Consider the following 26,042-nt stretch of genomic DNA (forward strand, 5'->3'; position numbering starts at 1 on the left):
AACCCAAAATGATTGAGATGTGCAGCAGAAATTCCAGTTCCCCTGTTTTTACCAGCGTCACACTAAACTTGCCCTTGAAAGGGATTGCTGTGAGTATTGAGAGCTGCACCATCTAAGCTGAGAGCTAAAGTGTTGTAAGAGCCACATGCCGGTCATCTGGCATGGTCAAAATGAAAGCATTGGCTTGAAGCTTTGTCTGGTGGCCTGGAACAGATCAGCAGATCGAGCAGCTTGCCATGCACTGTTCGGGATGCCAGCACCTCCAGATGACAAGAGCAGTGCCTCTCCAACTCTGGAAGTGACCTGCACTGCACTGGCAGAGGATTCAAGTGGATTTTGCTGGGCATTCATGGGCACAAGTTTCTTGGTAATAGTGGATGCAGCTTCAAAGTGGCCAAGAGTGTTCCCAATAGACTCCACTACAGCCTCGCACACTGTTGATGTGTTGGGAAGCCTCTTCTCAAGGACTGGTGTCCAGAACACTTAGTCCATGACAATGGTCCACACCTTGTGTCAGAACAGTTCTAGTCATTCCTGAAAATGAATGGAATGAGACATATTACATCTGTACCGTACCACCCAGCGACAAATGGCTTCGTGGAAAGGTTTGCCTAGAGTCTAAAGAATACACTGTGAGCCATGTCAGCAAAGCACACTGACTCAGAAGCCCACCATTTTCTTTCTGGCATATTGCAATTCAACACAATACATGACCAACAACTGACCAGCTATGCTGTTCCTGGGTTGTCACTCATGCTCGTGCTTGGGTCTCCTCAAACCCAATCTCAGAATGAATACATAGAACGAACAGCTGAGCCAAACTAGGAGATCCGATGTTTCACTCCTGGAGAAGCAGTCCTGGTGAAGGACTACAGAGGTGATCAAAAATGGGTACTCTGAAAGATTAAGTACAGAACTGGACCACTCTCCTACACAGTGGAGATTATATCTGATGTCATCTGAACACAACACGTTAATCAATTAAGAAGAGCAGAGTCAATTGTTAGAGAAGAAAGATGGCCAGAACTGTCAGAACCACTTTCTAGAGTCACAGAGTCAACTCCTACAACTCACATTGAGGAGACTCCAGAACCTGAGATGATTTCATAGTCGTTAAGTCTCACCTGCCAAGCAGAGTGGCTCCCCCCTTGTCAGGAAAAAAGTTATCCCACAACAGTACAAAATCCTCTATTGTGATTAAATCTTGAGGTAATTTAAAATTAAATGGACAATTCACACACATACTGTAAATTGAGATACATTCTGTATTGAATTGGAGTTTATAGCTAAGCAGGGAGTAGTGTAGAGTTTTTAATAAATGAGTAATATTCTAAAATGTTCTAACCTGCCTCTAAAGCCCCTGGGACCTCTTGTCCTTCCCTTTCTCCTATGGTCCACTCTCCTCTCCTATTAGATTATTTCTTCAGCCTTTGACTTTTCCCACCTACTTGGCTTCACCTATTACCTTCCAGCTAGCCTCTTTCCCCTCCCCTCATCATTTTATTCAGACATCTCCCCCCTTCCTTCTCTGTCCTGAAGAAAGTCTCTTCCTGAAACATTGACTATCTGTTCACTTCCATGGATCCGTATGACCTGCTGAGTTCCTCTAGAATTTTGAGCGTGTTGCTTTGTAAATACATGGTTTGATTAAGTATTCTGCATTTGTTTACAGAACCATGTCATATTTCAGCACCTGACTAAAGAGGAGACATTAAGTCCACACACATGCATCCCAGCTCCCATGTTTTACATGCAGTTAGTTTTTGGAGTTGTAACACTAACTCAAATTTTCCCTTTTTGAGATCTATGAACGTGTCACCTCAGCTTGAATGGAATTCCTATTTAATTTCTTCATTATACCTTACAATAAATGGTTGATTTTCACATTTCTGTGACATAGCCTACAGTGTTAGAAAGTTGCAAAAACAAAGCCTATTAAACAGCTCAGCAGCATTTTTGCATTAACAACGTAACAGTTTCCCAGCCAATGAAGCTTGTGCTTCTAATTGTGAAGATGCTTGAAACTATGCTATGGGATTGAGAAATAAGCATACTTTCTTAAAGTGAACCCCCAAATTATTTGTAAGACTGTTGCTGTCTGAACCTGCAAATACAGTCTCTTCAGATTCAGCCTCTTACCTCTTTTCCACCCATGGCTTCAAACATCTTTTCCAGCTGTACTCTGAGCTGTTGTACATTGTTCATCAGAATGCAAGGCTGTTGGCAAAAAAAAGGAGATACGTTCAATTGCATCAGACTCTTTCTTTAAAGTAGTATCAAAGCTACATTCAATTTTATGCAATAACACATAATCTGGCTACATTTAGCATCAGTTCTTAAAAGCAAAAAAAAGTTCAGTTTTGGATATCTTTCTCTCAGAATAAGCAATTAGTCATCTTTAATTCTGTTCAGAAAAAACAGAAAGCTAAGAATAACGTTAAAGTATATTTTTTCTCTGATAACAAATGTAAATTCAGCATATTTATTCTGACAACACTAGAATCATTACTACAAGACTCACTGAATCGTTACAACATAGATGTCTATTTGGGCCAACATGTTCATGCTGGCACCCTTTGGAGTGATCCAGGATCTAGTCAGTATCAATCTGCTGCTCTTTTTTTTATATATAGCATTGCAAGTTATTTCCACTACCCTTAATAGCAGGGTATTCCAGCTTTTAACATGAATGTTTTTCTCTTGTACCCCTGTATGTTTCTGTCAATATTTCAAAGCTGTGGCCCAGATCTTTGAACCATCTGCTACTGGAAACTATTTCTCTCCGGTTATCTATCTAAACCTTGAATTACTCATGAACATATCAATCAATTTTCTTTGCTCCAGGACCCCAGCTGACCTTAGTAAATTGTTTCTATCTCTCTAGGGTATTCATATCCTTCATAAATTATGGTAACCAAAAATAAGTGTAATACTCTTATGTATATATTAAAAGTTCATCATAATCTCCGTGCTCTTGTACTCCAAGCAAGAAGCCCAGGATACATTATGTTTTACCATCTGCTCTCTCAACTTATCCTCCCACTTTCCAAAGATTTATGCACAAATACATCCTGGCTCCTCTATTCCTGCACACATGTTAGAACTGTGCCATTTTAGTTCATCCTATCTCTCCTCTTGAGAAACATATTAATCGCACATTTCTTTATTAATCTGCAAGCCCAAGTCTTCTATCAGTCTGCAGCAAACCTTTTCACTGTTTACTACATTTCCATGTTTTGAATCAGAAAGTGCAATTTATGTCGCGTGCTCACATTTGATTTAGCAAAGTATACTTAAATCTAAGCACTGGCCTCTTGTGAGCCTACCACCTAATTCTCCAGTCTGAAAAACAACTGTTTACCTCAGCTTTGGCTTTAAGCCTGTCTTTTCCATGCTCCCAGTGACCTTTCCATTACTGGGGAATTAATTTTACTGAACGTGGTCTAAATGGAATAGGTGTGGTACAAAAACAATAACCCCTCTTGTTAAACATCCCAACATGATTCACTGGTATTTTGTCAAACAAAATATAACACCAAGCCACCACTTGATATGAGAACATTCACAAAGTTTGTGATAAAAGAGAATGATATTGAGGTACATCAAAGAGAGAAAGAAAGGGGACAATATTAGTTTCAATATAATTATGGAGAAGGATAGGACTGGACCCAGCGTTGAGATTTTTGATTGGAGAAAGGCTAACTTTGAGGAGATGCGAAAGGATTTAGGAGGAGGGGATTGGGACAATTTGTTTTATGGGAAGGATGTAATAGAGAAATGGAGGTCATTTAAAGGTGAAATTTTGAGGGTACAGAATCTTTATGTTCCTGTCAGATTGAAAGGAAAGGTAAAAAGTTTGAGAGAGCCATGCTTTTTAAGGGATATTGGAAACTTAGTTCGGAAAAAGAGAGAGATCTACAATAAATATAGGCAGTATGCAGTAAATGAGGTGCTCGAGGAATATAAAGAATGTAAAAAGAATCTTAAGAAAGAAATTAGAAAAGCTAAAAGAAGATATGAGGTTGCTTTGGCATGTAAGCTGAAAATAAATCCAAAGGGTTTCTACAGTTATATTGATAGCAAAAGGATAGTGAGGGATAAAATTGGTCCCTTAGAGAATCAGAGTGGACAGCTATGTGTGGAGCCAAAAGAGATGGGGGAGATTTTGAACAATTTCTTTTCTTCGGTATTCACTAAGGAGAAGGGTATTGAATTGTGTAAGGTAAGGGGAGCAAGTAGGGTAGTTATGGAAACTATGATGATTAAAGAAGAGGAAGTACAGGTGCTTTTAAAGAATATAAAGTGGATAAATCTCCAGGTCCTGACAGGATATTCCCTAGGACCTTGAGGGAAGTTAGTGTAGAAATAGCAGGGGCTCTGACTGAAATATTTCAAATGTCATTAGAAATGGGGATGGTGCCGGAGGATTGGCGTATTGCTTATGTGGTTCCATTGTTTAAAAAGGGTTCTAAGAGTAAACCTAGCAATTATTGGCCTGTAAGTTTGATGTCAGTGGTTGGTAAATTAATGGAAAGTATTCTTAGAGATGGTATATATAATTAACTGGATAGACAGGGTCTGATTAGGAACAGTCAACATGGATTTGTGCGTGGAAGGTCATGTTCGACAAATCTTATTGAATTTTTTAAAGAGGTTAGTAAGAAAGCTGATGAGGGTAAAGCAGTGGATGTTGTCTATATGGACTTCAGTAAGGCCTTTGACAAGGTTCCACACAGAAGGTTAGTTAGGAAGGTTCAATCGTAAAGGTATTAATACTGAAGTATTAAAATGGATTCAACAGTGGCTGGATGGGAGATGCCAGAGAATAGTGGTGGGTAACTGTTTGTCAGGTTGGAGGCCGGTGTCTAGTGGTGTTCCTCAGGGATCTGTACTGGGTCCAATGTTGTTTGTCATATACATTAATGATCTGGATGATGAGGTGGTAAATTGGATTAGTAAGTATGCGGATTATACAAAGGTAGGTGGCATTGTGGATAATGATGTAGGTTTTCAAAGCTTGCAGAGAGATTTAGGCCAGTTAGAAGAGTGGGATGAAAGATGGCAGATGGAGTTTAATGCTGATAAGTGTGAGGGGCTACATTTTGGCAGAACTTATCAAAATAAGACTTACATGGTAAATGGTAGGGCATTGAGGAATGCAGTAGAACAGAGTGATCTAGGAATAATGGTGCATAGTTCCCTGAAGATGGAATCTAATGTGAACAGGGTGGTGAAGAAAGCTTTTGGTATGCTGGCCTTTATAAATCAGAGCATTGAGTATAAGAGTTGGGATGTAATGTTAAAATTGTACAAGGCATTGGTGAGGCCAAATTTGGAGTATTGTGTATAGTTCAGGTCACCGATTTATAGGAAAGATGTCAACAAAATAGAGAGAGTACAGAGGAGATTTACTAAAATGTTACCTGGGTTTCACCACCTAAGTTACAGAGAAAGGTTAAACAAGTTAGGTCTTTATTCTTTGGAGCGCAGAAGGTTGAGGGGGGACTTGAAGAGGTATTTAAAATTATGTGGGGGATAAATAGAGTTGACATGGATAGGCTTTTTCCATTGAGAGTAGGGGAGATTTAAACAAGAGGACATGAGTTGAGAGTTAAGGGGCAGAAGTTTAGGGGTAACACAAGGGATAAATTCTTTACTCAGAGAGTGATAGCTGTGTGGAACGAGCTTCCAGTAGAAGTGACAGAGGCAGGTTAAATATTGTCATTTAAAAAAAACTGGATAGGTATATGGACAGGAAATGAATGGAGGGTTATGGGCTGAGTGCAGGTCAGTGGGACTAGGTGAGAGTAAGCGTTCAGCACGGACTAGAAGGGCCGAGATGGTCTGTTTCCGTTCTGTGATTGTTATATGGTTATATGACAAACTCTAGTATGTACAGCACAGAAACTAAAGGCATGGCCAGTGGTGGAGCAATGAATTTTAGGATGATCAAGAGGCGAGAACTGGAAGATGCAGAGATTTTGGACATTTGTGGAAATGGAAATAAGCAAGAGTACAAAGGTATCTGAAAACAAGGAGTCAGAATTTTACAATACAGGTGATGCATAAACAGAAGACAATATAGGTGAGGAAGATCAAGGCTATTAATAAGAACACAAACTGCAATACTTTGAATGACCTCAAGTATAGAGGTATTAAAGGCAGAGAGGAGAGTTTCAGAAGATGAATTGTACTGGAATGGAATCTGGTGATGTTACACAACTGGTACAGATACGTGGCCTGGAACTCACCCTGGAGTCAAGCTGTGATAAAGGGAAGGAGTCAGTAAAATGCCACAAAATTCAGTAATGGATTAATTTTATTTCCCACTATTTCTTTAAAATCTGAAGTTGATTTATAAAAATGCAGGGATCTGAGAAAATGTGAGAAACTAGATTGAATTCATAGGAATTTGCTGCACAAAAAGCCATTCAGCCCATTGTGCCCAATTTTCTGGGAGGTACCTAGCCTAATATAGCTGTGGCTGAAATGCCATTGGACACACTCACCTTTAAAAATTAAATGTACATTGTAGTATGATGTACTGTACTACACAGTGCCAATAATTGAAAAATTACTAACTTCAACAAAATATGTTCTGTTCATAGCTCTTTATCTGTTATATAGCTTTTAAGCAACAACAGTGAAGAGCCTGCAGATAATTTCTCAATAATATTTAGTTAATCCGGCCCAAAAATCATACACTTGAAATACATGAAAGTGCGGCTGTGGATAAATTATTATAAAATCTTATCTTCAAAATAAGTTGTAAATATAATGTTAATTATAACAAACTCTGTAAAAACTGAATGTTCATATGTTTAGGAGACATTTAACAATAAAAGACTTGTGGAGTTGCTGCTGCAAGTGTTAAATCTGAAACTATACATAGTAAGTATTTAAGTGAAGAAAATATGTTTACCAATGTTTCCTTGGAACAGTACGACTTAAAGTTCTTTAGAAGAATATCCGCATACTGTAGTAAAACTTTGCTAATGGTCTGTTAGAGAGAGAAAACACACGTTTGCGGCTGTTGATAACATTTACTTAAAAAGAAAAACACTGCAGCCAGTTGAGTCTTGATTTTAATCGAAGTGCTTTGTTCTTCTTGCTACTAGGTTGGCCTGATAAGGATACCATAATGGTTCAACAGCTTAAAATTGCAAATGGCCTCAATGATATGCTTAAAATATGTTTGGAAATAGCCACTCTGTCCTCTGGGTTGGTGCCCTCATTCTGTTCAAAACACATGGGAAAGTGGTGGGTCAGGACAACAAGTTGTTATATATTCTGTTTTACTGATTCCCCAACTTATTTCAGCTGTGGGAAGGGAACCAATCTGAACTTCACTCAGAGAAGCAGGGAACCAATTGCATACCAGCAAAAAGACTGTCTCATTATATGCAAATCACATTAGAGCAAACTGAACAATATTTTAAAAATTTAAATGCTATTGATTAAAAGACACTCAATTTGCATAAGCTCCAAGACAGAAAATGTGATGAGCTCTTGCACTAAAAATTCTAAGAAACCTTGAAATAATCACGATAATGCACTGTAATAAATTTTTCCACAGTATTTTTGTGGGTAGTCCAATAAAATAAAATAATAAATGCAAAGAATGCATTGAAAATAATGTTCATACCTTTGCAAACCTTCTCATGTAATGAGCAACAATCATTGGATCGGGACACTCGAGTTTCTTAATAATCTCAAAGCTCTGATTTAATTGTGTGAAAACATCCACCACCGAGCAAGAGAATAAAGCATGTTCAGATGTTTGCTGGAACTGACATTTAAAAGACAAATTCAGTTAGAACATAAAACTGATACAGTAAGAGAATTCAAGTACTGAGAATATAAGCCATGTTTTTGTAAACACAAAAAATTGACAATTCTTGCTAAGAATGCTTCAATATTTCATTGTTCAGAACATCATAACAGGCTTCCTTTCTCAACAATTCAAAGTTAATTCTTAATAATGGTGTCACTGATAACTTTCACATTTACTCAACAGCCCTGGAACAAATTCTGGTCCTTTATTTGCAGGAGTTGCAATTTCAAATTCAATTGTACGATTGTCACATGAATGTTATTCCTGAAATATTTAGCAAGAATAGCCTTTTTTCACAATTTGCTGAATCCTTAGACAAAGGGAAATCTTTAATTAAATTCTTCATTTGACTCAATAGATTAATGACAGTGTTTATATAGTTCATAAAAAATGGCCTCCCACAGTAATCTATCAACATATCATGTTAATCTGTTCTCCGTTGACATTTTAAAACTGCATCCATGCAATGCACACCAATCACTTTACGTAGTCAGTTCTACATTTCCATTCCCAAAACAAGAAAGATCACTTCAATTTATAATAACAGAATTCAAAGTTCAAAGTAAATTTATTATCAAAGTACCTATGTGTCACCATATGCTACTCTGAGATTCATTTTCTTGTTGACACTCACAGAAGAACAAAAAAATACAACAGGATCAATGAAAAGCTGCACACAGACCAAGACTGACAACCAATGTGCAAAAGACAAACAATGCAAACAAACAAATAAATAACTGGGAACAGGAGTTGTGGAGTGTTTGAAAGTGAGACACTAGGTTGTAGAATCAGTTCAGTGTGAGCTGAATGGTCATCATACTGGTTTAGAACCCTGATGATCGAAGGGTAGTAACTGTTCCTGAACCTGATGTGTGGGACCTAAGGCTCACACTACCAGGCTGTGATTCAATTCATTACTGGCAACACACACAAAATGTCCGAGGAAGTCAGCAAGTCAGGCAGCATCTATGGAGGGGAGTAAACAGTTGAAATTTCAGTCCAAGACCCTGATGAAACGTCAACTGCTTATTTGCCTCCATCGATGCAGTCTGAATTGCTGAGTTCCTCCTGCATTTTATGGGTGTGCTCAAGATTTGCAGCATCTACAGAATTTTTTGTGTCAATTTATTAAGAGCTTTTATTTGTAATTCCTATTTTAAGACTCACCTTCAATTGGATTTAAGGCAAAATTAAAGAAACTAGTTGTGGGGAATGAATTCCCAAAAAAGGATCAATCTGTGTGGTAGGAACTGCCAAATAAGGAATTCCAATAGAATATGAGACATTGCAGTAGAATTAGGCCATTCGGCCCATCAAGTCTGCTCCACCATTCCATCATGGCTGATTTATTATTCCTCTCAACCCCATTCTACTCTCTTCTTTCCTTAACCTTTGAAGCCCTGATCAATCAAGAACCTATCAACCTCTGCCTTAAATATACCCAATGACTTGGTCAGCAGAGCATCTGTGGCAGTGAATTCTACAGGTTCACCACCCTCTGGTTAAAGAAATTTTCCTCATCTCTGTTCTAAATAGATCTCCCTATATTCTGAGGCTGTGCCCTCTGATCCTAGACTTACTCACTATAGAATTATCCTCTCCACAATCACTCTACCTAGGGCACAAACAGAAGCTGCTATAAAAAAAAAACATCTTGTAGGCATTCTACAAATTGCTTCTCTTGGGATCCAGCACCAATCTACCTGTATATTGAAACCCCCCATGACTATTGCTGCCTTTTTACATGTACTTTCAAGCTCCCATTGTAATTTGTAGCCTAGGCTTGTATGTAACTTCCATCAGGTCTTTTTACCCTGACGGCCACAGGGGTACTCTGCACTGGCTGCCTATTCCCTTTCCCTCTCCTGACAGTCACCTAGGTACCTGCCTCCTGCAACTTAGGAGTGACTACCTCCCTGTAGCTCCTATCACCTCCTCAGTTCCCCACATAAGCCAAAGGTCATCCAGCTGCAACTCCAGTTTCTTAACATGGGAAACTGAAGGTCTCCCAAAGTTCCCACATTTCACACAAGGGACATTCAACTAACTCTGGACCCATTCTCAGTGCACCAGATATGTACTAGCAGAAAACAAAATTACTAGAAACTTACTTAGAACCTCAGCCAGTGCTTGCCCAAGTTTGTTGAGCCACTAATACTTTCCACTCACACAATGGCCACAACTTCAAGTTTGTACATTAAGCTTTTAACTTAACTTGATGTTTAGGATTCAGAAAACTTCATTTGCAGTTAAAGCCAAATTAGGAAGTCCAATATAGTCAGAATGGTAATCCAAAAATTACAAAATCATTTTTGCAGATTTACGGTAAGGGTAAACCTAATTTTACTAATTACAAATAATTTACGTTCTATATAAATGGCATTGAATTGCTGTAGGATAAATTTCAGAACCTATGTACCTTCAGAGAGTTTGCATTCTACTAATATGGAGCAACTTAGTCAAAAGACCATTGAAAGTATAGTCAAATAGGTTAAATATAAGTCAGACCAAAGAATGAAACATCGCAGTAATACTCTTACTGAAACTGACTGAAAATATTATGCTTTGTTCCAATTGTCAAAATGTTCAACCTTTGAAGATGCTGCAGCAAAAATGTTTAACATAAATCATTATTCTCTAAGTTTCAATTACACTGTTCTCTCTGTTTTTTTATAAGCCAGCCAACCTTCAGTATACAACAACTTGCTGTCTACTACACCATGGAGATTTTATTATTCATGGTCTAAATGTCTCAACAAGGTAGAGTATCTGAATACATACCCCATCCTTTTTATCTCTCTCAAGAGCTCCATGTAGAAATTCTAGAGAGACTTCCTCATTTTCATCCAACCATTGCATTACAAATTGTTCAAACCACCTATGTAAGAACAAATATATTCAAGATTCAAATAAGCTTCTAATGAACATGTAAAAGATTCAGACATTTTGAAATGATGCATTTTAAAATATGGAGCACATATGCATTTGAATTATGTTCTAACATATTTAAATAAACTCAACAGTAAAGCATTTCAAGCCTTGCAGCACAGCAGTTTTAATGGTTCAGCATACTTACGCTGGATATTCAGGTATCGTCCCTTTGATTGCTGGAAGATCTCGGACATATTCATTGTACAGCCATTTCACTTTGAAGTGTAAATTCATGTAGTCTGCACTTTTACAGAGTCTGTGCTTCTCATGTTCTGAAGAATCAAAACATTAAACTAATTAATGGTAAAATGTAAATTCTTGCTACTTTTTTTTCCACTGGCGATGCCTGATCTGCTGTTTACAGCATTTTCTGTTTTTATCCAAGAGTAACTTAGATGAACATTCAATTTGCTGCCTCTTTAGGTACACAAAATTAAAGGTATAGTCTGTCCAGGATTCAAATACATGACACAAGATATCTTTATTTTTGTACTCAAACTTTTTGCAATGAAGGACAACATAACACTTATTTTCCTATTCTGAACACCAAATCATTCAAACATTGATCATATTAAAAATATTCACATTCTTATTTGTTCAACTTAAACAGATTACCATATTTTCCTAGCTCTTTCCTATTTAGCTTGCTCATCTATATCTCTCTGAAGCCTCTAAACATCCTCCACTTACGCCACAGTGGTACTGGGATTTGTATCATCAGCAAACATGGATACATTATATTTAGACCAATTCACTGATATGGATGCTTGATATAAAAACTCGATTGGACTATTCACATAAATGCTATAGTTACCAGAGGAGGCCAAAGGCATGGTACCCTGCAGTGAGTGATGCATCTGTTGATATCCAACACTCAATTCAGAGGTGATTTGCTCAACACAGGATATGCTGCAGCTGCTGAATCTGTGCAGCTCCAAAAACAATCTAAAATCTCAGTTTCATTCAGGACAAAGCAGCCCACATTGATCCATGGAACGTGGTAAGAGGCCATTTGCACCACCATCTCATTGTTAACCATCAAATGCACATTAATATTCAAATTACTGTGCTCAGTTCTGGTCAACTCACTACAGGAAGGATGTGGAAGCCATAGAAAGGGTGCAGAGGAGATTTACAAGGATGTCCCCTGGATTGCGGAGTATGCCTTATGAAAAAAGGTTGAGGCAACTAGGCCTTTTCTCCTTGGAGCGACAGAGGATGAGAGGTGGCCTGATAGAGGTATATAAGATGATGAGAGGCATTGATCGTGTGGATAGTCAGAGGCTTTTTCCAAGGGCTGAAATGGTTGCCACAAGAGGACACAGGTTTAAGGTGCTGGGGAGTAGGTACAGAGGAGATGACAGGGGTAAGCTTTTTAATATTAATACCAATTCCATTCCTTTCGTTCAAAGTAAATTTTATTATCAAAGTACACCATAAACAACCCTGATATTCATTTTCTTGTGGACATACTCAGCCAATCTATAGAATAGTAACTATAAATAGGATCAATGAAAGGTCAACCAGAGTGCCTAAGACAACAAACTGTGCAAATGTAAATATAAATACATAGTGATAGATAATGAAGACATCAGTTGAAGAGTCCCTGAAAGTGAGATCAATGATTGCGGGAACATTTCAGTGATGGGGTAAGTGAAGTTGAGTGTAGTTATCCCCTTCTATTGAAGGGCCTGATGGTTTTGGGGTAGTTCCTGTTTTTAAACCTGGTGTTGTGAGTCCTGAGGCTCTCGTACTTTTGACCTGCTGGTGGCAGCCAGAAGAGAGCATGACCTGGGTGGTGGAGTTCCTGATGATATATGCTGTTTTCCTACAAAAGTAGACGTTCTCAGTGATTGGGAGGGCTTTAATGTGTGATGTACTGGGCTGAATCCACTACTTTTTGTAGGATTTTCTGTTCAAAAGCATTGTTGGTTCCACAGCAGGCTGGGAAGCAGCAATATACTCTCCACTACACATCTGTAGCAGCTTGTCATGCCAAATCTCCGCAAACTCCTAAGGAAGGAGAGGTACTGCTGTGCATTCTTTGCAATTGCATTTACATGCTGGACCCAGGACAGATCCAGTGAAATAGTAACACCCAGGAATTTAAAGCTACTAATCCTTTCCATCTCTGATCCTCTGATGAGGATTGACTCATGGACCTCTGGTTTCCCTCTCCTAAAATCTATAATCAATTCCTTGGTTTCCACATTCCACCGCATATCAGCACACTTTTGAGCAATTCACTGTGGCGAATCCTTGGACCAAGTTCCCTATTGCTTTCAATTGTACACGGTGAAATACCAGCAATTACAGGGATAAATTATGCTAATTCCTCTGCTAAATCTGTGCTGGTATCACTGTTGCTCACCTGAAATCATGAGCCTGTCTTTCATAGAACCTCTTTAAAACTCTGAACAATCATTGTAGAAGAATAATATTTAAACTTTCTTTGTTGAAGACCCATAATTATTAATATATACCTGATCTAATGAAAGAAAATCTATAAGCAGAAATAGATTTAGATGACGGAAAAGATGGCTTTGTTGTGGATGATATGAAGATTGGTGGAAGGGCAGTTAGTGTTCAGGAAGCAGGTAGTCTGCAGAAAGACTTAGACAGATTAGGAGAATGGGCAAGAAAGTGGCAAATGAATTTCAGTGTTGGAAAATGCTTGGTCATGCACTTGGCAGTAGAAATAAATGTACAGACCATTTTCTAATTGGGGAGAAAATCCAAAAATCTGAGATGCAAAGGGACTTTGCAGAACACACTAAATGTTAACTTGCAGGTAGAGTCGGTGGTGATGAAGGCAAATGCAATGTTAGAATCCTTTCAAAAGGTCTTGAATACAAGAGCAGGGATGTGATGCTGAGGCTTTGAAAGGCACTGGTGAGGCCTCACTTTGAGTACTGTGAACAGTTTTGGGCTCTTCATCTAAGAAAATATATTCTGGCTTTGGAGAGGATCCAGAGGCGGTTCACAAGGATGATTCCAGGAATGAAAGGGTTATCATACAAGGTACGTTTAACATCTCTGGGTCTGTACTTACTGATGTTTAGAACAATAAAGGGGATCTTATTGAAACCTTTCAAAAGTTTAAAGGAGTAGATGGGGAAAGGATGCTTCTCATGGTGGGAGAATCTAGGACAAGAGGGCACAGTTTCAGGATAGAGGGGCACCCATTTAAAACAGAGATGCAGAGAAATTTCTTTAGCCAGAGGGTGGTGAGTTTGTGGAATTTAATACCATAGGCAGTTGTGGAGGCCAGATCATTGTGTGTATTTAAGGCAGAAATTGATAGGTTCTTGATTGGACATGACATCAAAAGGTTACAGGGAGAAGCCAGGGAATGGGGTTGAGGATGGGGAGGAAAGCATCAGCCAGGATTGAATGGCACAGCAGACTCAATGGGCCAAATGGCCCAATTTTGCTCCTATATCTGATGGTCTTAAAACAATTTATCTTGTTAAACTAATATATTTAAAAATACTGATATGTGTAAATATATATGTATAGATATATTTATTCAGATTTAAGTATAGAGAAAAGAAAAAGTACAAATTACTTTATTAAGAAAGGAAGGGGCTTTACAGAATCAGGCTAAAATAGCATTCATTAACAACACTGAGAGTACTGGATGAATGCACAGAATTTGTTGAAATATTTACCAGTGCCAACAAGTAAGAGGTAGCACCAAGACTGAGACCATCTGTCACTGTCATATCCCGCTTCCCTCTGCTCAGCAAGCACAATCTGCCCCAAGGCTTTGCTCTAGCTTGGAATATACAACTCTGTAATTCAGCTGCATGATGTCTGTGTTTTAAGAGCTTTGAAATTGATTTGTGGGTAAAGAATACATGAGTAATGTCACATTTAATGTCCAGCTGTTGGGTCTTCTCTCAACATGGATACCCATTAGAAAATAGGCTTTAAAAATAGGGAAATGAACTGCATCGGCAATATGTAAATGATTATCAATCTCTTGTTGGTTTGTTAGGCAGTGATCTGCCGCTCAGCATCCTCATCCCATTGGAAAGAAAAATGCAGAACCCAGCTATTGAGGTAAATGTGCATGAGTATTGAGCTCCAATTCCATATTATGAGCACCTTTGTACTTGCCACATTGTGGTCTCCACAGGAGAACACAAAAGACATTTATGACTTTGCAGAAGAGCCTGACAGAGGGCAGAAGGGCCAATCGCACAAGTGCAATCTGAGAACTACACACCTCCATTAAAAGTACAAGGGGCAATGCATAAGAAGTGACAGAGATTATCCTTCCTTTAAGGTGAGGGTTGTTTGTTACTCTGATTTTCTAGGCCCCTGAGCATTCTGGGCAGTGGTAGCTGAAGCACATCAGCTTGCATTTCCCCCTTTGCTGCCATGAATGGTCTCTGCTCAGAAAGCAGCGTCAGTAGTGACATTTCTTGGATGGCACTTTCCGAAAGGTTCAGGAAATTAAGAATTGCAATTAGATGGCACTTTTGGTAGCACACAAGCCTAGAGTTCTTCCTACATTGCAAAGCCACATGTTCCCCGAATATAGTTGCTGTATGATCTCAAAGAAAAGTGCTAGAAAATTGTTTCAAGAAGCTGATACCATACTTTCATTCTTGAGTCTCTGTAGCAGATAATTTTTGAAACAACCTATGAGAGACAAGGCCCATATCTCTACCTTTGGCAACTTGCTCTAGTCTGAGTTCCTAGTTGTAGTGGAGAGAACAATCACAATTAGAGGCATATTGGCAATGAGGAATCTGTTAAGAGTGTCAAGGTGAGGAAGACGAGCATGTGTGCGGCTCTGTAAGCATGAAAAATCATTTAGGAACAGTCAAACAATGTGCTGTTATACAGTGTCTGATCACAGCTGACTCTAAAGAAAATATAGCACAGCTTATTTCAGTGACTTCTCAGCTGACTAAACAGATCCATGAGCTTCAAAGTCAACTTACTATTCTACAAGATTCAAAACAGCAGAAGGTAAAGGCAAGCTCTAAGACAGCAAGTGATAAGCCACTAAAAAGAAAGGCAGACACAAAAGGTAAACAAGAGTCCACAACAACCATTAACAAACAGCCAAGTGCAAAACTGAAATCTTGGTACTGTTTGAAACATGATGAAGATGGGTGCATAGCCAGCTCTTGCTCTTATGGACCCAATCCTGCAATAGTAGCAGAAAAGATAAGACAGCTTGAAAAGAGACAGAGTGAGTGGGAGTCACGTCATGGTACTCCCAAGCCTCATTCTAAACTAGAAGCAAGTTTCTGTTGTTGGGCAAATGGGAACTGATGTTGACATAGCATGTACCAAAAGCTTCCAGGTCTTGCCCAGGGAGACAAAGTCCCAGAAAGAGTGGGAACATATCTTGACGTTTACTGAAAGTCATCCTTTAGTGACAATAGTTCAGTCCCTTTTCCAAGGTCTGAGTTCAGCTATTGCAGTCTCTTCCAGATTTCACACATGTTGAACACCCCAAACCCACTACACTGCAACCTGTAGCCATACGCAAAGGGACTTGCATAAATTCAAAAGGGAAGGGGGTAACCCAGGTTAATTAAATGCAAAGATGTAATGTTAAAAAGCTGCACCTGTGGAGGGATGAAACAGAATATAAAAAAAAGAGAACTTCAAAAACAAGCTATGCAAGAACAAGGCATGGCAGACGTAGGCATGGACAAGCGAGAGAAACACAGCAAACTATTAGAAACTAAACACATAAACTGTTAAAGCGAGAGATACTACTTACTAATTCCATTAGTAGTGAGCATTTCTACCCTACTTACTTAAAAACCTCAGGGTGAAAGCCCTGGGAGAGAGACAATACCGATAAAAGTTTGATTGAAGTTACAGCTTTAACAAGCAGCAGCTTTAACAAGACAATATCAGCAGAGACAAGTGTCCAAGATCTCTACTGTGTAACCGGGAATTAGTTCTTTTAAATCATAACAAGGGATTTGGTCGGTATTTTTTGTGCAAGTATTGTGAATAGACTTCATGTGGATGATCAATTATTTCATCCAATGAACCAAGAAACAAGATGGCGAGCCACACAAGATCAAAGAACCAGCGCTGGAACGAAATGTGTAATGATGCAGAGGATTTAATACAGTTGGATGTACGAGTTCATTTTCATTCGAAGTATCTGAATTTGATTTTCTGCAAGAACTAATTATTTTTGCAAAGGCTGAGATAAGTTACTGAACAAGATTTACTTTGGTTAAAAGTTGTGATGTTGGAGAATTGTCATGAAAGGAGTTTTACTGTACATACACATATATGTAATTTTTGAATTTGAATTTGTAGAGGAACTGAATGGAACTGCAACTGAAGTTAACCATAATAGTTGAGAATAGGATTTCAGTTAGTTTTCTAACTAACTAGGGATAAATAAAAAGGCAAATATTAGTCTGTAAGCCTTTAAATAGAAAATAACACTAGATCTAATTAGTTAGAGAAAATGGAGTAATAAAGGTTGTTCTAATGAATCTCACAGATTCTGACTAAAAAGGAATTTGGTTTTTGTTTGATATCTGAAATTTGGAACCTAAAAAGAATGTTGGAATTTTGAATTGTTCTTACTCTTATAAACATTTTGTATATATTGCTATTTTTTATAAACAAAACTTACCTCCAGAAGTGTGTGTTTTCTATTCACTGGCTCCTTCTGATACCTGGAGCTTTTGATGGCCTACTAGCACCTAGTGTGATACTAAGTAATTTGACTTTCTCATAAAGAGTGTGGTGACCATTCAGATGAGATAAGACAAGCGCTACACAGGTGTTACAGACTGCTATCCAAACAGATCAATAGATGTCTGGATAATAAAACAATCAAGTAATGGGGATAGGATAGTTTTTGTGGTATATTTACTATAACCCTGTAGAAAGTCAGAACAGACTTCAGAAGCCAAATGCCTTGGCTCCTGTTTCTCTTTCATATTTTCTTATTGCTTCAACATTCTCTGAAAAGGATCCCACACAACATCACCATCTGTTGCCTGATATATATTCTGGTCATCATGAGACTAAGTTTTGCATACAGCACCATAAGATGGAGAGGAAAATCAAAGCCAAGTGCATGGAAGACCCATTCTCTTGCAGGACAAGTCTGTGACTTGCTGGATAAATAAATATCAGCAAGATTTGCCATGCCTGACACTGAATCAAACAGTAATTTCAGCATTTCTCCTTGATACTCAAAGGAAAAACATACTCTACTTGCCTCTTTTAATGCAGTCATAATTATATTAGAAGGTATCTTGGTCAGCAAAAAGAAACTCACACACTTGACTTCATAATCACAGAAAAGCAAACTTGCACTAAGGGTATGGAAATGACCTGCCGCAGTGATTTTAATTTAGAAATTACTCTTACTATCTGTGCCTCAGTTACAAGCTGGTTAAAGTCACAAAACTATGGAAATGGCAAAAAGTGAGCATGTGCAACTACTCTACTGTACTGCTCACCATAATTGAGTCTGAACTGATTTCATTATGATTTTCTCCTTCCCACAAACACAAGTGCCCCCAATATCAATGTTCTTTGCAGCAAGACAAGTTCTGTGAACTAATGTAATCCTAGCTAACAATACAAACCTATCAAACCTGTATGCTCTAGTGCAATTGGAAAAGTATGCAGTACACACATATATGAAACATCAATGTTAATATAAACTAACAACTCACTGGTAGGTACTGGGGATGCATAATGTGTTCCAGTCACATCAAATAAATTTAATGTGTGCAAATATTAGAGTCTGTTGAAGTGCATTATCTATAGTTTTAAAATACATGAGAATATTTATTTTGATCTCAAACTATTCTGCCATTTACCAGTATTATTTTACAATATTTATGTGATATTAAGTGCAACAATGTTGCATTTAAGAATGTTTGTAATAATTCAGCAAATAAAATTTATTTTAAGTTTTGCACTACAGCAGGAAAATAGTGCCTTGGTCTGAAACATCAATTGGCTTCTCCACAGCTGCTGCCTGACCTACAGAATTCTGCCCACATTTTCTCTATGTTACTCAAGATTTCCAGCATCTGCAGAATTGCTTCTGTCTTTAAAGTATACTATTTTGTGGCCCTTTAATCTTACCATCAACTTTAGTAACTCAATGAAGTACAACTTAAATATAGAGGTAATAATAATTTCTTCCCAGCCAAACACAGCAAAGTTAAAACTTATTATCAAAGTACACATACGTCAACATATACAACCCTGAGATTCATTTTCTTGTGGGCATACTCAATACATTCATAATAGAATAATAACCACAATGGAATCAATGAAAGACTGCACCAACTAGGTATTCAACTAGAATGCAAAAGCCTACAAACTGTGCAAATACAAAGAGAAAGGAATAATAAATAAATAAATAAATAAATAAATAACCAATGAATATCAAGGAAATGAGATAAAGAACCCTTGAAAGTGAGTCCATAAGTTATGGGAACATTTCAGTGAAGGGGCAAGTGAAGTTATCCCTTTTGGTTCAAGAGCCTAATGGCTGAGGGGTAATAACTGTTCCTGAACCTGGTAGCGAGAGCCCTGAGGCTCCTGTACCTTCTTCCTGACAGTAGTAGTGAAAAGAGAACATGATCTGGTAGTGAAGGTCCTTGATGATGGATGCTGCTTTTGTGCAACAACATTTCTTGCAGATGTGTTCGATGGTGAGGAGGGCTTTACCTGTAATGGGACTGGTCCGTATCCACTACCTTTTGTAGGATTTTCCATTCAAGGGCAATTGTGTTTCCATATCAAGCTGTGATGCAGCCAGGCAATATTCTCACAACTTGCACAAGGAAATATTGAGACTAAGGTCTTAAAGCTTATTTATTAGCTTTGAGGGGATGATAGTGTTGAATGTTGAGCTGTAGTCAACAAAGAACATCCTAATGTATGCATCTTTGCTATCCAGATGTTCCAGGGTTGAATTAAGAGCCAATGAGATGGCATCTACTGTTGACCTGTTGCACCAGCAGATCCAAGTCTCTTCTCAGACAGGAGTTGATATGTTTCATCACCAACCTTTCTAAGTACTTCATCACGGTGGGTGTAAGTGCTACAGGACGATAGTTATTAAGGCAGGTAACCATGTCATTCTCACGCACCGATAGAATTGAAGCCTGCTCAAAGCAGGTGGGTACCTCAGACTGTCAAAGTGAGAGAGGTTAAAGATCTCAGTGAACACTCCAGCCAGTTGATCAGCACAGGTCTTGGCCAGGTGTCTCATCTGGGCTGGATGCTTTTTGTGGGTTCACTGTCCTGAAAAATGCTCATATATCAGTCTCAGAGACTAACTTCTGGCATAGTACTTAATACTCAGGAAATGACTTGTAAGAACAGAATTCTGGTAATAACATCAGAATGAACAATGATCAATTGGCATATAGCCAATCCCTGAAATATCAGTCATTGATCTTGGTATATGACTTAATGCATTTCTCTTACATATGTTTAACTGCTCACACATACAATTTATAAAAATAGCAATATCCTGCAACTAGCATGATGTCCCCAGCTCTATGGCATATTCTACAATATCATTAATTTTCACATTGAAAAAATATTTGCTGGAGAATTACCACTGTAAAAATATAACACTAAATACAGATCAATTAATTGTAAGGCTAAAACATCAGATAATCATGGTCCAGAACAGCACTTGCATATCCTGATATCAGTTTTGAATGTTGTTAAATCTAATTTGTCATTCGCACTCTGTGAATTTTAATTTCCTTTGTGATCAGGTCTATTGTAACTTTGATGTTGAAGAATGTTCTGCAGCTGCTCAGCATTTTTACTATAGTGGTATAATAGTGTTATCTTCAATAATTAACTTGCTATCACTATTTTACAGTATTTGAAATGGGAATTAATATATTAATCAAAACATTAATCAATGGAAATTGATTGCTTTTGTTTCAAAGTGGTGCAATAGTTTTTCAACAGGAAACTGAAGCTTATACCCCAAGTTTGCTTGACAATACCCTGAGACTGTTTCACTCGTATAATAGTATATCTGTAATAAATAAGAAAATGTCCAATGCCCCTTCTCATTTATGTTTATTTCCTTACAGAGACATACCAATAACTACATTTCAAAAACAAAAACAATACGTGTTGTCAGAATGGGTCCTCTGCAAGTTGCAGCACTGGAGCTAAAAATTATGACTTTCAGCTTAATCTCAGAATCTTACACTGGACAAACACAATGGCTGGGATATTAACAGAGGATTGCTCCCCAAATCGTGCAAGTTCAGTTTTGTGTGGAATCCAGTCAGGTAGACAACAAAGCAAGCTTTCAAGTGTTTACATCCAACACTTGCTATTATTTCAAATATCCAGTACTTTTCTACACAGTTCCAACATGTTGAACAATCCAAGCCATAAGACCATAAGATATAGGAGCAGAATTAGGCCATTTGGCCCATTGAGTCTGCTCCATCATTTCATCACGGCTGATCCATATAACCATATAACAATTACAACACGGAAACAGGCCATCTCGGCCCTTCTAGTCCGTGCCGAACGCTTACTCTCACCTAGTCCCAGCGACCTGCACTCAGCCCATAATCCAATTTTCCTCTCAGCCCCAATCTCCTGCCTTCTCCCCAAATCCTTTCATGCCCTGAAGGGCCTGCTAACATAGCGTTTGCCTTCCTCACCACAGACTCAATCTGCAAATTAGCCTTTAGGGAATCATACACAGGGACTCCCAAGTCCCCTTGTGCCTCAGTTTTTTCTATTTTCTCTCCATTTAGAGAATAGTCAAATCTTTTCATTTCTTCTATCAATGGTCAATGGCTTTCTGGTGAGTGTTGCAGCTGGAAAATTCTTATGGATATTGGATAGAGAGGGTATAAGTAGGTAAAGTCAAGGTAAATAAAAAAACAAATATTTAAAATTATAAAGAAAATTACAAGAGAAATTAATATTTTTATTTTGTTACTGCACTATACAATGGAACCACCGCACCTCTGCAAAACTACCTCAATCTGACCGTCAATCTAAACTGCATGTTTCACAAATGTATAATGGAATTCTATTTCCCCAAAACTTCTGAATACAGCAATAATACAAAGCCTTATTGAATGGGAAATACCATTCATTTTCAACCATCCATGTATCAGATAAATGAAACAGTTCAAATGGCAAGTACAGAAGGAAAATAAATGCTTGTGACACCTACTGTATATTTCACGAATAAATAATAAGTTCAATATAGTTATCTCAGAATCTACATAATATCTGAAAAGCACCTGTAACTATCAATTTCCAAAGTGTTTTTGAGTTTAACACATACCTTCCATGGCATATTTCATATCCTGTGCAAATAAGTTCCACATGACCTCTGCACTTATCTTGCCTACATTAAGCTCTTGGGGAAATCTAAAATCAAGAAAAATTGGTGTTAAAGTTAGTCAGGTAAAGAAAATAGATATATAGCCAAAGCATCTGCCATATGCAACAAATTTGATTTCTATGAGTTGTTATCAGTAACGCTGCTGAATGAATGGCAATGATTAGCACTCTGCTGGTTCTCCAATATAATTTGATAAAGGCAATCTTCCATTTCCATCCTTACAAACATCAAAAATGAATCAAGTAGCCCCAAGGGTAACAAAAAGAAAAGTAGTGAAGTAATGTTCAGGAGGATTCACATTTGCTTTGTACAAAATGCAAAAACAAGGTAGAAATCTCAATTTTACCGAGATGATTCTGTGAAGTACAGTATTTGCAACCCAGCGAAACTTGTTTGCTTGAACTAAGAACTTCATCATCCCTCCTAAACTCTCCGTCTTCATGCAATCTGCAATCCTCTCTCAATCTCTGCAGTCTCCTGCCATCTTCTATCCTCCTATTCTGATTTCACCAATCCCCTTCAATGTTTCTCTTCATGGCACCTTACAACTTTTGTACTGTCCAAACAGCAGAGAACACTGAATATTACAGAACAGGACAGGCCCTTCATTCATGATTTCTTTGATAAGCATGATACCAAATGAATACTCCTTTCTCTCTGCACTTGATTCATATCTGTCTATTCCTTACATATTTATGTGTCTATCGAAGAGTGTCTTGAACGTCAGTATACTAACTGCATCCACCAACAACCATAGTAATGTGTAACCATAGCAAGGCACTCACCACCCTCCATGTAAAAAAACTAACCCCACACATCCCCTTTAAACTTTCTCTCTCTCAACTTAAAGCTTTGACCTCTAGTATTCAACATTTCCCAAAAAATTCTGGCTACCTAACCTATCTCTCTCATCTGATAAACATCTATCAGGTCTGCACTCTGCTCCCAATGCTCCAGAGAAAGCAATCTAAATCTAGTGTATATGGTTTTCAGAAAAGCATTTCATAAGGTACCCCATGCAAGGCTTATTGAGAGAGCAAAGAGGAATGGGATCCAAGGGGACATTGCTTTGTGGATCCAGAACTGCTTTGCCCATAGAAGGCAAACAGTGGTTGTAGATGGGTCATATTCTGCATGGAGGTCAGTCACTAGTGGAGTGCCTCAGGGATCTGTTCTGGGATCCCTCCTCTTTGTGATATTTATAAATGACCCAGATGAGGAAATGGAGGGATGGGTTAGTAAATTTTCTGATGACACAAAGGTTGGGGGTGCTGTGGATAGTGTGGAGGGCTGTCAGAGGTTACAGTGGGACATAAATAGGATGTAAAACTGGCCTGAGAAGTGGCAGATGGCATTCAACCCAGATTTGTTCATTTTGGCAGGTCAATTATGATGGCAGAATATAGTATTAATGGTAAGACTCTTGGCGGTATGGCAGATTAGAGGGATCTTGGGGTCTGAGTCCATAGGACACTCAAAGCTGCTATGCAGGTTGACTCTGTGGTTAAGAAAGTGTTACATGCATTGGCCTTCATCAAACGTGGGATTGAGTTTAAGAGCAGAGAGGTAATGTTGCAGCTATATAGGACCCTGGTCAGACCCCACTTGGAGTACCGTGCTCAGTTCTGGTCGCCTCAATACAGGAAGGACGTGAAAACCATAGAAAGAGTGCAGAGGAGATTTACAAGGATGTTGCCTGGATTGGGGAGCATGCTTTATGAGAATAGGCTGAGGTAACTTGTTCTTTCTTCCTTGGAGCGACAGAGGATGAGAGGTGACCTGATAGAGGTGGATAAGATGATGAGAGGCATCAATCATGTGGATAGTCAGAGGCTTTTTCCCAGGGCTGAAATGGCTAGTATGAGAGGGCACAGGTTTAAGGTGCTTGGAAGTAGGTACAGAGAAAATATCGGGGTAAGTTTTTTTTTATTTAACGCAGAGAGTGGTGAGTGTGTGGAATGGGCTGCCAGTGACAGTGGTGGAGGCGGATACGATAGGGTCTTTTAAGAGACTCCTGGACAGGAACATGGAGTTTTGAAAAATAGAGGGCTATGGGTAACCCTAGGTAATTTCTAAAGTAAGGACATGTTCGGCACAGTTTTGTGGGCCGAAGGGCCTGTATTGTGCTGTAGGTTTTCTATGTTTCTATGTTTAAATTAGTCCAACCTCTTCTTATAGTTCATATCCTTTAATCCAGGCAGCATCCTGATAATGCAAGTGTGTGCCCTCTTCTATGCCCTCTCCAAATGCTCTACATCCTTCTTGTGATACGACAAGTGCAGCCTATCCAAAGTTTTATACAATTGCATCATGACTTCCTGGATCTTATATCCTTGGCCCTGGCAATGATGCAAGCATGCCATTTGTCTTTGTTACAACCCAATTGTATAAAACTTTGGATAGGCTGCACTTGGAGTATTACATGGAGTTCTGGTTACCCCTTTACAAGAAGAATATGGAGGGTTTTAGAGGGAATAGAAGAGGGAACAAGCTTACCTTACCAGGACGCTGCTTAAGGGAAGTATTCAAATCCCTCCTCCCCACAAGAATCCCTCTGTGGATCAATGCTGCTGAAGTCCTTTCATTTACTGTATACTTTCTCCTTACATTTGATGCCTCAAACTGCAACACTTCAACACTTACCCAGATTAAAGTTCATCAGCCATCCTTTTACTCATAATTGTAAATGATTTTATGATATCTTTTGACACCTTCTTCACTGTTCACAACTCCCTGAATTTTTGTGTTGTCAGAAATCTTACTAACTAACATATTTACATTTTTGTTCAAGTCATTTATAAATATCGCAGCAATGGAGCTCCTGGCATCAATCCCTTGAGAACATCATTTGTAACAGACCACCAGCCAGAATAATATCCTTCCATCACTACCCTTTGGCTTCAGTGTGCAAGCCAATTCTGAATCTAAACCATCAAGTCACTGCGGATTCCACAAATCTTAATCTTCCTGATCATCCTACCACAAAGGGCCTTGTAACTAAATTCCATGTCAACAACAACCCCTGCCATACCCTTATCAACCACCTTGGTCACCTCCTCAGAAAAACCCAATCAAGTCTGTAAGACGTTACCTGCCCCATCCCCAACTAGTCCACATTCTTCCTGTTGGTATACTAGTTCATTTCAGACTCAGCAATCAGCCTAGATGAGAATATCACCATTGTCATGGACATTATCAGCAAGCATGTGAGGACTGTGTACTCAAGAGGATAATCCAAGTGTTCCGAAACTGGAAACTAAGGGTAAACTAGGAGATCCACTCCTTAGTGAGGTCTAAGACCACAACATTCAAACCTGAAATCCAGATTATGATTTCAGTAAGCTATCAGGGAACCCAAGACAAAATACCAGTCCAATATCAAGACCCAGACCAGCTGTCTGTTGTGGCGGTATATACATGTTATAACAGGCTACGCAACAAAGGCAGGCAGCATCCCTGACAGCAGCCCAATCTATACGTGCTTTGAACAGAAGGATATTGGAATGTCACCACCCACCCTGACAGCCTCCTATGCAGATGAACCAACAGTTACTATTATGGGCATAAGATCAGTCTTGTGGAGAGTGAACCTGTAGAAAGCATCTGGCTCAAATGGTGACCCTTATCACATCATTAGATCCTGTACAGATCAGCTGATGGGGATATTTGCAGACATTTTTAACCTCTCTCTGCTTCAATTTGTTTCCCACAATCCACGTCATTATGACTTGTACCTTATGGTCTACCAGTACTGCACTTTCTCTGCAAATGTAACACCTTATTCTGCACTTTTTTTTTGTTTTCCTTCATACTACCTCAATGCACTGTTGTAATAAATTGATCTGTATGAACAGCATGCAGGACAAATTTTACACGTCGCTGAACTCAGTGGGTCAAGCA

General features: G+C 38.6%; 1 protein-coding gene across 3 annotated transcripts in view; it reads right to left on the reverse strand.

Annotated features, from left to right (window-relative positions):
- The window catches only part of LOC132404887 (protein unc-13 homolog B-like), a 439,816-nt gene that overhangs the window by 52,607 nt on the left and 361,167 nt on the right, over nt 1-26,042 (reverse strand). For all 3 annotated transcript variants that reach the window (XM_059989454.1, XM_059989453.1, XM_059989452.1), the window contains exons 25-30: nt 22,083-22,168; nt 10,911-11,037; nt 10,616-10,712; nt 7,646-7,789; nt 6,923-7,000; nt 2,140-2,217 (exon numbers count right to left, since the gene is read on the reverse strand). In XM_059989454.1, the coding sequence (XP_059845437.1) occupies nt 2,140-2,217; nt 6,923-7,000; nt 7,646-7,789; nt 10,616-10,712; nt 10,911-11,037; nt 22,083-22,168 (610 nt within the window). The remainder of the gene's footprint in view (nt 1-2,139; nt 2,218-6,922; nt 7,001-7,645; nt 7,790-10,615; nt 10,713-10,910; nt 11,038-22,082; nt 22,169-26,042) is intronic.

This window comes from Hypanus sabinus, chromosome 14 (genome assembly GCF_030144855.1).
Source record: "Hypanus sabinus isolate sHypSab1 chromosome 14, sHypSab1.hap1, whole genome shotgun sequence".
In the NCBI taxonomy this organism is placed as follows: domain Eukaryota; kingdom Metazoa; phylum Chordata; class Chondrichthyes; order Myliobatiformes; family Dasyatidae; genus Hypanus; species Hypanus sabinus.